The 14,346-nt window shown below is 39.9% G+C and overlaps 1 protein-coding gene across 1 annotated transcript in view; it reads right to left on the reverse strand.

Moving 5' to 3' along the window:
• Iqcm (IQ motif containing M) overlaps positions 1–14,346 on the reverse strand; it is a 372,144-nt gene that overhangs the window by 64,947 nt on the left and 292,851 nt on the right. Inside the window, exon 11 of the mRNA XM_052166437.1 lies at positions 1,730–1,891. Coding sequence (XP_052022397.1) covers positions 1,730–1,891 — 162 coding nt within the window. The remainder of the gene's footprint in view (positions 1–1,729; positions 1,892–14,346) is intronic.

Here is a 14,346-nt window from a genome sequence, read left to right on the forward strand (position 1 = left end):
TCTTCTTACTCTTGCCTCTCTTGCCCTCTTGGGCTCTTCCCTTCCCCCTCCCCTCCCTTGTCTCTTTACATGGTCATGGCCGGCCTCTACTTCTCTATGCTCTCCTTCTCTCTGCCTTTCTCTGCCTCTTCTACTCTCTTAACTCCCTTCCCCATGCCCTAAATAAACTCTATTCTATGCTATACCATCCCGTGTCTGGTCCCTCAGAGGGAAGGGATTCTTCTGCATGGGCCAGCTGAGACACTCCCTTCTCCCACATCACCATAAAACATATTCTTACACCTCTTTTTCTTCTTATGATCACAGCAAAAACAAAGAAAAAAGCATTAATTTGAAAGAGAGCAAGATAATTGGGAGGATTTGGAGAGAGGAAAAGGAAGGTAAAATGATGTAATTATAGTAGCAAAACACACAAAAAAAACTACTTCTTAATTTCACTTTATCTTAAATTACATTTAAAAATTTGTGTTCTTTATCTTCAGCAATCACGTAGAGAAGTTGCCTGAATTTACTGGATGAACATAGTTAATAACGTTATAGTAACGTTTGAAATTGTTTTCAAGGTGATTCACTTGAATGTTCACCAACAGTGGACACTCCACGCCTTTGCCATACATCACTCTGGTAGGTTTAATATCAAATGTGTTTTATCCTTCTCAGTTGATAAGTAGTATTGGTTCACTAGAGTTCTAATGTTGATATCCTTTGCAACTAATGGTACCAAATATATTTCATTCACTTTATTTATTTAGCTTGGACCAAAATGCAAAGCTAATTCATAAAACAATTTTCTCAGTAAATGCTGTTGGAAAATTTAGAGATATTATGCAGTTTAAAAGCTTAATTTACAGTTTGAGCTACAGACAAAAATTTACTCAAAATAATTTATGTACTAATACATAAACCCTTAACCTGTAATTTTTATAAAGAACAACTTTATAACCACAAGTCCAGACAGGATTTCCTAAAAATGACAGAAAAAGTATAAGTTATAAAGAAATGCAATGGTCCTTTGGACCGCACCAAATGAAATATCTTCAAAAAGATGCTATTTAAGAGATGAAGCTTGAATTTAAACATGTATGCAATGCAGGCTTTTTGTCCAAAAATATCTACAGAGCTTACAGCTTGACAATATTCCAAACAACACAAAAATGGCCAAGATACTGGAACATACATCACCATAGAAAAATTAAAATTGCAAAATACAGAGTCCAAATACGATGAGTTACTTTGAAAATGTGAATTAGAAGCATAAAGGGATACTAGTAAATAAATGTTTGTTGCACTTGCTAAACATAGAAACACTGATCACAATAATTGGTAAAATAGCCATGGCAAACAGCAATTTTCATCTCTACTGGTGGAAGACATGCAGTGACAAGATCTTCACTGGAACTCTATGGCCAAGAGAAAAGTATGTCTGTGTCTACCTATAGCACTGCATGTGGATGGATGTACACAGAGGACTTACATGATTCATTCAAAGTCAAAACAGCCAAAATGTCCACCATCCAGAGATACTTTAGCACAGTGGGATTCTACTACACTAGTGAGGGCACAAAAGCACAAAATACCCCCTTTAAAACTGTAGACACAAAGCCTAGGAAGTAAAGAGGACATGGCACAGTGTGCATGTGTAACTCTCCATCATCTAGGCGGTGGTGTGAGCTATAGAGAAGGAGATCGCATTTCTTCCTTTTCACCAGAAATAAAGCAAGCATCTTACCTATATACTTATAGCCCTCTTCCCCATCCACCAAGGGCCTCAGCCACGTGGACCGCAGTCTTGTACTAATGTTCACTCTGGCGCCTTGAGGAGGATAGAGTGTAAATAATAGTTCAATAGCATTGGACTTTTTGATTACTTCAGAATATTTTCCTTGACTATCTGTAAGAGAGGGGGAGAGAGAGAATATTGGTTTTTTTCATTTTTACACATTTCATATGTCTTACATATTTATTGTAAAAGATAAAAAGTAAAAACTATTTAACTGTTTTAGTGTTGAGCATTATAATCATAACGTGAATTGACCTGCATCTGAATTACTTTAACAAAAATCATATTCTTCATATAGTCCTGACAAAAATCTATAGATTTGGCCTAACTGTGTTCAGATTCTATCTTATTAGAGCAGTGATTGCCAAAGCTACACAAAAAATAAAATACACAATTAACAGCATTAAATTACAAATTCCATATCATAAATCCTGTTTCTCTCACTATATATGCTCTACTCGATTATTTAGAGTTATTAGTCTCTATTAAATGATACATACCCTATAGTTAATCCAGTTCCTTTCAAAGGTTAATAATTCATCATGTTAGATTTTTTTTTACACAAATTCCTGGGTAATTTTTGTCTCCTGACTAAACCTTAACTCAAATAGTCTTTAAAAAAATTAAACAGTTTATTTCCAGGTGATGATATTATCCTCCTAAAAATACTGGATTAAATTTTATGCAAGTTATAGCATCATATCTATCTGTTAATCTTTATATCTGATAGATATCTGAAATCTATACATTCATAGTTTTCATTTCGTGCTTTTCCAATAATAATGAAAACGGAGTTAGCATTTAAATGTCACTGTATTTTTTTATAATTATTTTTGTCTTCTTGAGTGTGTATATGTTTTTGTGTGTATAAAAGTATGCATGTGAATGAGCCAGTGGGTGCGTGTGTGTGTTTGTGTGTGTGTGTGTGTGCTCAATCTTAGCAGTTCTTAATTGAGAGTTGTCCACTTGTTTTGTGTGATGTCTCTTACTAGTCAGTAAGATCATCAAGTATCCCAGTGCCCAGAGGCCCCAGGGATCTAATTGTCTCCATTTCCACAGTATTGGGACACCAGTGTGCACCAGGACACTGAGATTTAGAATGTTATTTCATCTTGTTAGTGTGAGTGAAGTACTGCAACAGTTACACTTCTTTTTTCAAAATATAAAGTCCAGAACTATGCCCTCCTAACAAAACTAAATTTAAAACTTAAAATATCCTCCTGTGTGCAGATATGTATTCATACACAATAGTCAAATTATTCTCTATTTCTCCTTTTCATTTACGAACAGAAGGCAAATGGGGGGGAAACAAGAGCAAACCCCTAGAAAGCAGAGGGGGAAACCCTGTTTACTTTAGCCATGCTAGAGTCAGGCTTCTTCAATAAGTTGAGGAAGGAGCTCTAATGCAGTGGATGCATTTCCAGGTGTGAAGGGGGGTAAGCAAGGAAAGTGACAGCACAGAAATCTGTCTAAATCACAACCCCTGAAGGGTCCTGCGATGCACAGAGAAGGAGGCAGAATGAACTGCAGTTACCCCTTGAAACCATAAAGAGAGAGAGGAAAAAAAGGAATTGATGAGTTTATAAAAAGATAGAGGAGAGATATGTTCTATGGATGTATAGTGGGTGTGTGGTGTGGGGGAATGGGATGTCTCAGCGGGTCCAGGCTGAGGTATTGCTTCCCCCTGATGGGAGGGCATGGGGAGGGGTGTGAAGAGGGTAGTAGAGGCAGAGAAAGGGGAAGGGGAGAGAGAGGGGGGAGGGAGAGAGAGGGAGAGAGAGAAGAGAAGGGAAGGGGAAGTGAAGGGAAAAAGGAAGGGAAGGGAAGGGAAGGGAAAGGGAAGGGAAAGGGAAGGGAAGGGAAGGGAAAGAGAAGGGAAGGGAAGGGAAGGGAAAGAGAAGGGAAGGGAAGGGAAAAGGGAAGGAAGAAGGGAAGGGAAAAGGGAAGGAAAAAGGGAAGGGAAGGGAAAAGGGAAGGAAAAAGGGAAGGGAAGGGAAGGAAAGGGAAGGGAAGGGAATAAGTAGAGCTGTCAGTGAGCACCTGGGGAAGGGGAGAGGGCACAGAGCAGGAACAAGAAGGGAAGAGCAAGAGAGCAAGAGAAGGAGGAGGGCAAGCAGGCCCTTTTATTGTGGGTCAGGCCTACCTGGCTATGGCCAAGTAACTGTGGGGTGGAGCTTAGACAGAATGCTAACAGGAATGAGTCTGAATAATCCCTGCTGCCTAACAGAAAGGGACCAAATTCCACATAGGTTACTTCATTCTAATTCCTTCAATTTGAAGCTGTGTCCAAATCCAGGTGTAGTGTCTCTTTTTTATAATCCCAGGACTTGTGCAGAGGCAGGGGCATTAGTACAGGCTTGAAGTCAGTCAGCCTCAGCTACAGAGTGTATTCGAAATCAGTCTGGAAACATAGAGAACCTGGCCCAATAAATACTACTACAAAATAATAATATATAGTAACCTTGATAAGATTATTCTTATTATACTTAATAAAGCATTTCCTTTTTCATAAAGGGAACTGCTTCAGTTTTAAGCAAACAAAAATCCTACACTAAAATCTAAGCACTGGTGAACACTAGACTGTGACTTTCTGAGTGAAATTTACAGTACAATACATATATGCCAAATTATGAGCCTAAGATTACAGCTCAAGGATAATGGCAATAGGGTATAAAGATTTCTTCTATTTGGCAATATCACATACGCATTAAGTTGCTAATGCACAGGCATGGCCGTGGTCAGTTGAGGATTTTTACTTGATGCCGTGGTGTGCTATGACCTGTGGGACGCAGAGCCTGTGATCTTTTCTACACACCACACACCTCCTACCGCCATCGGAGATGTTTGCCACACCACTTTCATCTAATATAGTTTAATGTTCATTAGTAAATTTGAAGAGGAAGATGACATTAGTTTATCAATGTGAAAAGATGATACAGTGCTTAGACAAGGTAAGGTGAAAGGAAAGCAGTCCTGTGCTTGAAGGAATTAAATGTTCTTAAACTTGAATTTGCAGTCTGAAATGTAAGGCCTTAATAATCACCAAGGGAAGGAAATATTAAACAGAATGGCCTTGAATGTAAAAAGAAAAGGAGTCTGATTTGGTTAAAAATAGATTCTGACAATTCTTTATTAAATAAGAGTAAAACTGCCATTTCTTAAAAATAAAGATAATTAAGATAGAAATTAAACAAAAAGTTGAAATATAGCACATATTCCTACTGACAGCTGTGTGTGTGTGTGTGTATGCTCATGTGTGCATGCATGTGTATATATGTATGTGTGTGTATGTGTGTGTATGTGTGTGTATGTGTGTGTGTATGTATGTGTGTGTGTTCACATTCATGCGTGCACTTAAGTTCAGGTGTCCTCAGAAGCCAGAAGACGTTATTTCTTCCTCCTGAAATGAAGTTATAGGCAGCTGCTTGATGCCCTAAACAGAAGTGCAGAAACTCGAACTTGGGTCCTATACAGAAGCATCTAGATCCCTGAACCCCTAAGCCATAGAGCTGTGCAAATTATGTTCCTACTATGTACCTTTCTAGGTTGAGCCAAATTACACTACAACATAGAAAATGAGGGAATTTGGATCATTTTGATTGAAAAAATTACATTTAGGTCAAAAGACATACTTCTTCCGTGAAATAAAATAAAATAAAATTTAAGAGAAACTATCATAACTGACTTTAATTTTATGGAAAGTTTTCTCATTAAACAATAAAATATATTAACTGCATATGGAAAGATAAAAGTCTTTCCTTCGTATATGTGGTCATCACGTATATATATATGTATATTTTAGGATATATCAGTAATCATATGAATGCACCAAATATCAAAATAATTTTGTTAATAATGCTCATAGGATTTTAAGGATTACTTAGGACAACAACTTATTAATTCTAAAAGCTGGTGTGTGTGTGTGTGTGTGCGTCTGTGTCATACCAATAAGATTGAGATATTATGATACTATTATTAATTTTAAATGTTCCACTTTAACACTATAAGATATTGTAAGACAGTATCTGACTTGGTCAGATAAAGTCAGTCACATGACTTGATAGCCCACCAACCTTAGCCTCATGGTTTCTTTTTTAAATTATTATTAGCCATTTTCTTTATTTAATTTTAAAATGTTATCCCCTTTCCTGGTTTCCTCTCCCAGAAACACCCTATACCATCACCCCTTCCCCTGCTCACCAACCCACCCACTCTCGGCCCTCTGTCCTGGCATTCCCCTACACTGGAGCATCTAGCCTTCACAGGACAAAAGGCCTCCCATCTCATTCAGAGGCCTCTCACCTATGAAATTTATCAGAAATACTTTCTTTTTTTTTTAGATTTTATTTTTTTATGTTTGCAATTTTTAAGCATGTTCTATTATTGAAAAAGGAAGTAAAAACGTAAAAACATTTTATGATAAAATTGAAGATTTACATGGAAAATATTTCTGATAAAATAGAAGAGATATGGGCGGCGGTGGCGGCGGCGGCGGTAGCAGTGGCTGCTCCAGCTGAAGGGCCATCAGCAGTGGAACCAAGGCGACACAGGGTCCAGTTAGGCCCTGCGCCCACGACCACTGGCCTTCGCTGACCAGCCGGGCGGCAAGCAACTGCGGTTCTGCGGAGCCTTTCGCTGCACGGAAGCCACTTCAGAACTCGGCTGCCCGCCAGTCAGGAGAGACTCACCGCCATCTTGATCCCGGGCTCCAGAGATCGGTCAGACTGAGGTACACAAACATAATCCTAGGCCCAACACCGCAGGGGTCTGAGCCAGACGGGCGTTGGCCTGCACCCAGGCCCTGGGCTGTTCGAGTGGCCATCGGGGCGCCAACCCAGCCAGGAGTTTTTTTTTTTGCCCCGGCCGGTGCACGCGCCGCCATTTTGCCTACAGGAGCCAGAGTGCTCGGGAGGGCAGAGACTGCTAACAAGCGTAGCCTGAGGCTAACAAAACGGGGGTCTAGGCCCCAAAAGGCACAGGACTGACCCCAAGAACTGGGCGGCTTGGTGGGCCATCTGTGTGTCAACCAGCCCAGGAGGTTATTAGCACAACAGACTCTCCCGGTGCTTTCGCGGAGCGCGGACGCGCACGCCCGCCATCCGGGTCACCTGGCGGACCCAAATAACAGACATAGCCCTAGGGGAACTTTGCTCGGACCTTGGCCTCCCAGGCGTTTGCCTGGACTCAGGGCCCAGGCGACAAGGCTAACCTAGTGTGCGCCAGCCCGGTTGGGGAAATCGGCTGCCCAGCGGAGTGAGCGGAGCACAGGGGAGGTCACAGCAACATTCACCTTCGGAGCTCCCTGGGGGTGCACACGGGTTCCACCTGGTCCACAGACACAATCTGGGGCAAGGCCTCAGGCAGAAGCCCCCAGCTCAACTCTCTCCGCTTCAGATCAGCCTGGGTGGCCGCCACATCTCCAGGTCCCTCAAGAGGCTAGTGGGGGCTTCCGGGCGGCCAGCTGGGAGAAGTCGGTGTGCTCCAATAAATCCTGCGAGCCCCAGCGGGAGCCTTCAGGTGCCTGCTTTGGGATCTGAACAGCCTGGACAACAGCACCCTGTCTATAGGCAGTGCAGAGTGTAAGCTGTGCACCAGAGGCCAACGGGGAAGGGGCAGCTTGCACTGGTGAGTCCAGCACTGACAAGACCAAGTAACACCAGTGAGAGCTAGATGGCAAAAGGCAAACGCAGAAACGTCACTAACAGAAATCAAGGCAATATGGCAACATCTGAACCAAATTGTCCTCTACCAGCAAGTCCTGGATACCCCATCACACCAGTAAAACAAGATTTGGATTTAAAATCACTGGTCATGATGCTGGTACAGGAACACATGAAGGACATTGAGGAGAAAATGGATCAAAAGTTAGAAGCCCTTGCAAGGGAAACACAAAAATCATTGAAAGAAATCCAGGAGAATACAAAAGCCAACAAGGAGGAAATGCAAAAAACACTTAAAGAAATACAGGAGAACTTTGCTCAACAGGCTGAGGTCATGAAAGACGAAACACAAAAATCTCTTAAAGAAATACAGGAGAACTTTGGTCAACAGGCTGAGCTCATGAAAGAGGAAACACAAAAATCTCTTAAAGAATTACAGGAAAACACAAACATGCAAGGGAAGGAGCTAAGCAAAACCATCCAGGATCTAAAATCAGAAGTAGAAACAACTAAGAAAACTCAAAGGGAGACAACTTTGGAGATAGAAAGCCTTGGGAAGAAATCAGGGGACAGAGATGCAACTATCAACAACAGAATACAAGAGATAGAAGAAAGAATCTCAGATGCTGAAGATTCCATAGAAACCATGGACTCAACAGTTAAAGAAAATGCAAAGTGCAAAAAGCTTGTAACCCAAAATATCCAGGAAATCCAGGACACAATGAGAAGACCAAACCTAAGGATTATAGGCATAGATGAGAGTGAAGATTTACAACTTAAAGGGCCAGCAAATATCTTCAATAAAATTATGGAAGAAAACTTCCCTAACCTAAAGAGAGAGATGCCCATGAATATACAAGAAGCCTACAGAACTCCAAACAGACTGGACCAGAACAGAAATACTTCCCGTCACATAATAATCAAAACACCAAATGTTCTAAACAAAGAAAGAATACTAAAGGCAGTAAGAGAAAAAGGCCAAGTAACATATAAAGGAAGACCTATCAGAATCACAGCAGACTTTTCACCTGAGACTATGAAGGCTAGAAGGGCCTGGGCAGATCTCATGCAGACTCTAAGAGAACACAAATGCCAACCAAAACTACTATATCCAGCAAAACTCTCAATCACCATAGATGGAGAAACTAAGATATTTCACGACAAAACCAAGTTCACCCAATATCTATCCACAAACCCAGCCCTAAAAAGGATAATAGGAGGACAACACCAATACAAGGAGGGAAACTCCACCCTGAAAAAAGCAAGATAGTAACCTTTCATCAAACCCAAATAAGTTAAGCAATCAAATTTAAAAAATAACGTCAAAAATGATAGAAAGTAACAATCACTATTCCTTAATATCTCTTAACATCAATGGACTCAATGCCCCAATAAAAAGACACAGACTAACTGACTGGATACGTAAACAGGACCCTACATTTTGCTGCTTACAGGAAACACACCTCAGGGTCAAAGACAAACACTACCTTAGAGTAAAAGGCTGGAAGACAATTTTACAAGCAAATGGTCTCAGGAAACAAGCTGGAGTAGCCATTTTAATATCAGATAAAATTGACTTTCAACCCAAAGTCATCAAAAGAGACTCTGAGGGACATTTCTTGCTGGTCAAAGGAAAAATACAACAAGAAGAACTCTCAATCCTGAACATCTATGCTCCAAATGCAAGGGCACCCTCTTTCATAAAAGAAACTTTATTAAAACTCAAAGCACACATTGCACCTAACACAATAATTGTGGGTGACTTCAACACTGCACTTTCCTCAATGGACCGATCAGGAAAACAGAAACTAAACAAGGACACAATGAAACTAATTGAAGCTTTGGACCAATTAGATTTAACTGATATATATAGAACATTCTATCCTAAAACAAAAGAATATACCTTTTTTTCAGCACCTCATGGTACCTTCTCCAAAATCGACCATATAATTGGTCACAAGACAGACCTCAACAAATATAAAAAGATAGAACTAATCCCATGCCTCCTATCTGATCACTATGGAATAAAAGTGGTCTTCAATAGCAACAGAAACAACAGAAAACCCACAAACACGTGGAGATTGAACAATACTCTACTCAATGACACCTTGGTCAAGGAAGAAATAAAGAAAGAAATTAAAGACTTTTTAGAACACAATGAAAATGAAAACACAACATACCCAAATCTATGGGACACAATGAAAGCAGTGCTAAGAGGAAAACTCATAGCCCTGAGTGCCTCCAAAAAGAAAATGGAGAGAGCATACATTACCAACTTAATGACACACCTGAAAGCCCTAGAACAAAAAGAAGCTATTTCACCCAGGAGGAGTAGAAGGCAGGAAATCATCAAACTCAGGGCCGAAATCAATCAAGTAGAAACAAAGAGAACCATACAAAAAATCAACAAAACTAGGAGCTGGTTCTTTGAGAAAATCAACAAGATAGATAAACCCTTAGCCAGACTGACCAAAGGGCACAGAGAAAGTATCCAAATTAACAAACTTAGAAATGAAAAGGGAGACATAACAACGGAAACTGAGGAAATCCAAAAAATCATCAGATCCTACTACAAGAGCCTGTACTCAACACAACTGGAGAATCTGGAGGAAATGGACAATTTCCTTGACAGATACCAAATACCAAAATTAAATCAGGACCAACTAGACCATCTAAACAGTCCCATAAAGCCTAAAGAAATAGAAGGAGTCATAGAAAGTCTTCCAACCAAAAAAAGCACAGGACCAGATGGTTTCAGTGCAGAATTCTACCAGACCTTCAAAGAAGAGTTAACACCAATACTCTTCAAACTATTCCACAAAATAGAAACAGAAGGAACACTACCCAATTCCTTCTACGAAGCCACAATTACGCTGATACCAAAGCCACACAAAGATCCAACAAAGAAAGAGAACTTCAGACCAATTTCCCTTATGAACATCGATGCAAAAATACTCAACAAAATTCTTGCCAACCGAATCCAAGAACACATCAAAACGATCATCCACCATGATCAAGTAGGCTTTATCCCGGGAATGCAGGGTTGGTTCAATATACGGAAATCCATCAATACAATCCACTACATAAACAAACTCAAAGAACAAAACCACATGGTCATTTCATTGGATGCTGAAAAAGCATTTGACAAAATTCAGCATCCTTTCATGCTTAAAGTCTTGGAGAGAACAGGAATTCAAGGCCCATACCTAAACATAGTAAAAGCAATATACAGCAAACCGGTAGCCAGCATCAAACTAAACGGAGAGAAACTTGAAGCAATCCCACTGAAATCAGGGACCAGACAAGGCTGCCCCCTTTCTCCTTATCTTTTCAATATTGTACTTGAGGTACTAGCTCGGGCAATTCGACAACATAAGGAGGTCAAAGGGATACAAATTGGAAAGGAGGAAGTCAAACTATCATTATTTGCAGACGACATGATCGTCTACCTAAGTGACCCAAAGAACTCCACTAGAGAGCTCCTACAGCTGATAAACAACTTCAGCAAAGTGGCAGGTTACAAAATCAACTCAAGCAAATCAGTGGCCTTCCTATACTCAAAGGATAAGCAGGCTGAGAAAGAAATTAGGGAAATGACCCCCTTCACAATAGCCACAAACAGTATAAAGTATCTTGGGGTGACTCTTACCAAACATGCGAAAGATCTGTATGGCAAGAACTTCAAGACTCTGAAGAAGGAAATGGAAGAAGACCTCAAAAAATGGGAAAACCTCCCATGCTCATGGATCGGTAGAATCAATATAGTTAAAATGGCCATTTTGCCTAAAGCACTATACAGATTCAATGCAATACCCATCAAAATCCCAACTCAATTCTTCACAGAGTTAGAAAGAGCAATTATCAAATTCATCTGGAACAACAAAAAACCCAGGATAGCTAAAACTATTCTCAGCAACAAAAGAAAATCTGGGGGAATCAGTATCCCTGACCTCAAGCAATACTACAGAGCAATAGTGTTAAAAACTGCATGGTATTGGTACAGTGACAGGCAGGAGGATCAATGGAACAGGATTGAAGATCCAGAAATGAACCCACACACCTATGGCCACTTGATCCTCGACAAAGAGGCTGAAAACATCCAATGGAAAAAAGATAGCCTTTTCAACAAATGGTGCTGGTTCAACTGGAGGTCAGCATGCAGAAGAATGCGAATTGATCCATCCTTGTCTCCTTGTACTAAGCTCAAATCCAAATGGATCAAGGACCTCCACATAAAGCCAGACACTCTGAAGCTAATAGAAAAGAAACTGGGGAAGACCCTTGAGGACATCGGTACAGGGAGAAAGTTTCTGAACAGAACACCAATAGCGTATGCTCTAAGAGCAAGAATTGACAAATGGGACCTCATAAGGTTACAGAGTTTCTGTAAGGCAAAGGACACCGTCAAGAGGACAGATCGGCAACCAACAAATTGGGAAAAGATCTTCACCAATCCTACATCAGATAGAGGGCTAATATCCAATATATATAAAGAACTCAAGAAGTTAGACTCCAGAAAACCGAACAACCCTATTAAAAAATGGGGTACAGAGTTAAACAAAGAATTCTCACCTGAAGAACTTCGGATGGCGGAGAAGCATCTTAAAAAATGCTCCACTTCATTAGTCATTAGGGAAATGCAAATCAAAACAACCCTAAGATTTCATCTTACACCAGTCAGAATGGCTAAGATTAAAAATTCAGGAGACAGCAGGTGTTGGAGAGGGTGCGGAGAAAGAGGAACACTCCTCCACTGCTGGTGGGGTTGCAAATTGGTACAATCACTCTGGAAAGCAGTCTGGCGGTTCCTCCGAAAACTGGGCACCTCACTTCCAGAAGATCCTGCTATACCACTCCTGGGCATATACCCAGAGGATTCCCCACCATGTAATAAGGATACATGCTCTACTATGTTCATAGCAGCCCTATTTATAATTGCCAGATGCTGGAAAGAACCCAGGTATCCCTCAACAGAAGAGTGGATACAAAAAATGTGGTATATCTACACAATGGAGTACTATTCAGCCATTAGAAACAATGAATTCATGAAATTCTTAGGCAAATGGATGGAGCTAGAGAACATCATACTAAGTGAGGTAACCCAGACTCAAAAGGTGAATCATGGTATGCACTCACTAATAAGTGGTTATTAACCTAGAAAACTGGAATACCCAAAACATAATCCACACATCAAATGAGATACAAGAAGAAAGCAGGAGTGGTCCCTGGTTCTGGAAAGACTCAGTGAAACAGTATTTGGCAAAACCAGAACGGGGAACTGGGAAGGGGTGGGAGGGAGGACAGGGGAAGAGAAGGGGGCTTACGGGACTTTCGGGGAGTGGGGGGGGCTAGAAAAGGGGAAATCATTTGAAATGTAAATAAATTATATCAAATAAAAAAAAAAGACAAAAAAAAAATAGAAGAGATATATAGAAAAACATGCTAAAATTGACAATTTTCATGGAAAATTAAAGAGTAAAGTAGTAGACATAAAAACATTGCTAAATTAATTGAAAAATGAAATAGGAACATTTTATGATAGAATTGAGGACTTACATGGAAAGTATTTCTGATTAAATTGTAGAAAATGTAGAAAAACATGTTAAAATTGAAGATTATCATGGAAAAATTTATTTTGACATAATAAAGGTAGGTATAAAAGTATCCCTATGTTGATTAAAAGTGGAATTATAAACATTTTCTGATAAGGTTAAAGATTTACATAGAAAATATTTCTGATAAAATTAGAGAAATATATAGAAAAACATGTTAAAATTGAAGGTTGTCATGGAAATTATACAGATAAAATGGTAGGCATAAAAATATTTCTAAGTTGATTTAAAGTGGAATTATACATATTTTCAGGTAAAATTGAAGATTTACATGGAAAATATTTCTGATAAAATTCAAGAAATACATAGACAAACATGTTAAAATTGACTATTCCTTGGAAAATTATACAGATAAAATGGCAGATATAAAAAAAAACCTTTCTAAATTAATTGAAGGTAGAATTAAAACATTTTGTGATCCTGGGCAGATCTCATACAGACGCTAAGAGAACACAAATGCCAGCCCAGACTACTATATCCAGCAAAACTCTCTATCACCCCAGATGGAGAAACCAAAATATTCTATGATAAATCCAAATTTACAAAATATCATTACACAAGGTCAGCCCTACAAAGGATAATAGATGGAAAACGCAACTATAAGGAGGGCAACTACACCTTAGAAAAGCAAGATAGTAATCTTCTTTCAACAAACTCAAAAGAAGATAACCACACAAACATGAAAATAACATCAAAAATAACAGGAAGCAACAATCACTATTCCTTAATATCTCTTAACATCAATGGACTCGATTCCCCCAATAAAAAGTCATAGACTAACAGACTGGATACATAAACAGGACTCAGAATTTTGCTGCATACAGGAAATGCACCTCGGTGTCAAAGACAAACACTACCTCAGAGTAAAAGGATGGAAAATTTTTTCCAAGCAAATGATTCCAGGAAACAAGCTGGAATAGCCATTCTAATATTGGATAAAATTGACTTTCAAGCAAAAGTCATCAAAAAAGACAGAAAAGGGTCTGTTCAGCCCCTCCTCTCCTTCTTAGCTCTTACATCTTTTCTTATCTCTCTCTCTTGCCCTGCTTGTGCTCTCCTACCCCCCTTCTCTCCACGTGGTCATGGCCAGCCTATACTTCTCTACTCTCCCCCACCTCTCTCTCTGCCTTTCACTGACTCTAACATCCTCTTAACTCCCACCTTCTGCCCTGAATAAACTCTATTTTATACTATGCCAGTGTGTGTCTGGTCCCTGGGGTGGGGGGGGGGGGAGGGAAGGGATGCCTCAGCATGGGGCCACTGGGCAACTCATTCCCCCACACCACCATATACC

Source organism: Apodemus sylvaticus, chromosome 21 (assembly GCF_947179515.1).
Source record: "Apodemus sylvaticus chromosome 21, mApoSyl1.1, whole genome shotgun sequence".
NCBI lineage: Eukaryota > Metazoa > Chordata > Mammalia > Rodentia > Muridae > Apodemus > Apodemus sylvaticus.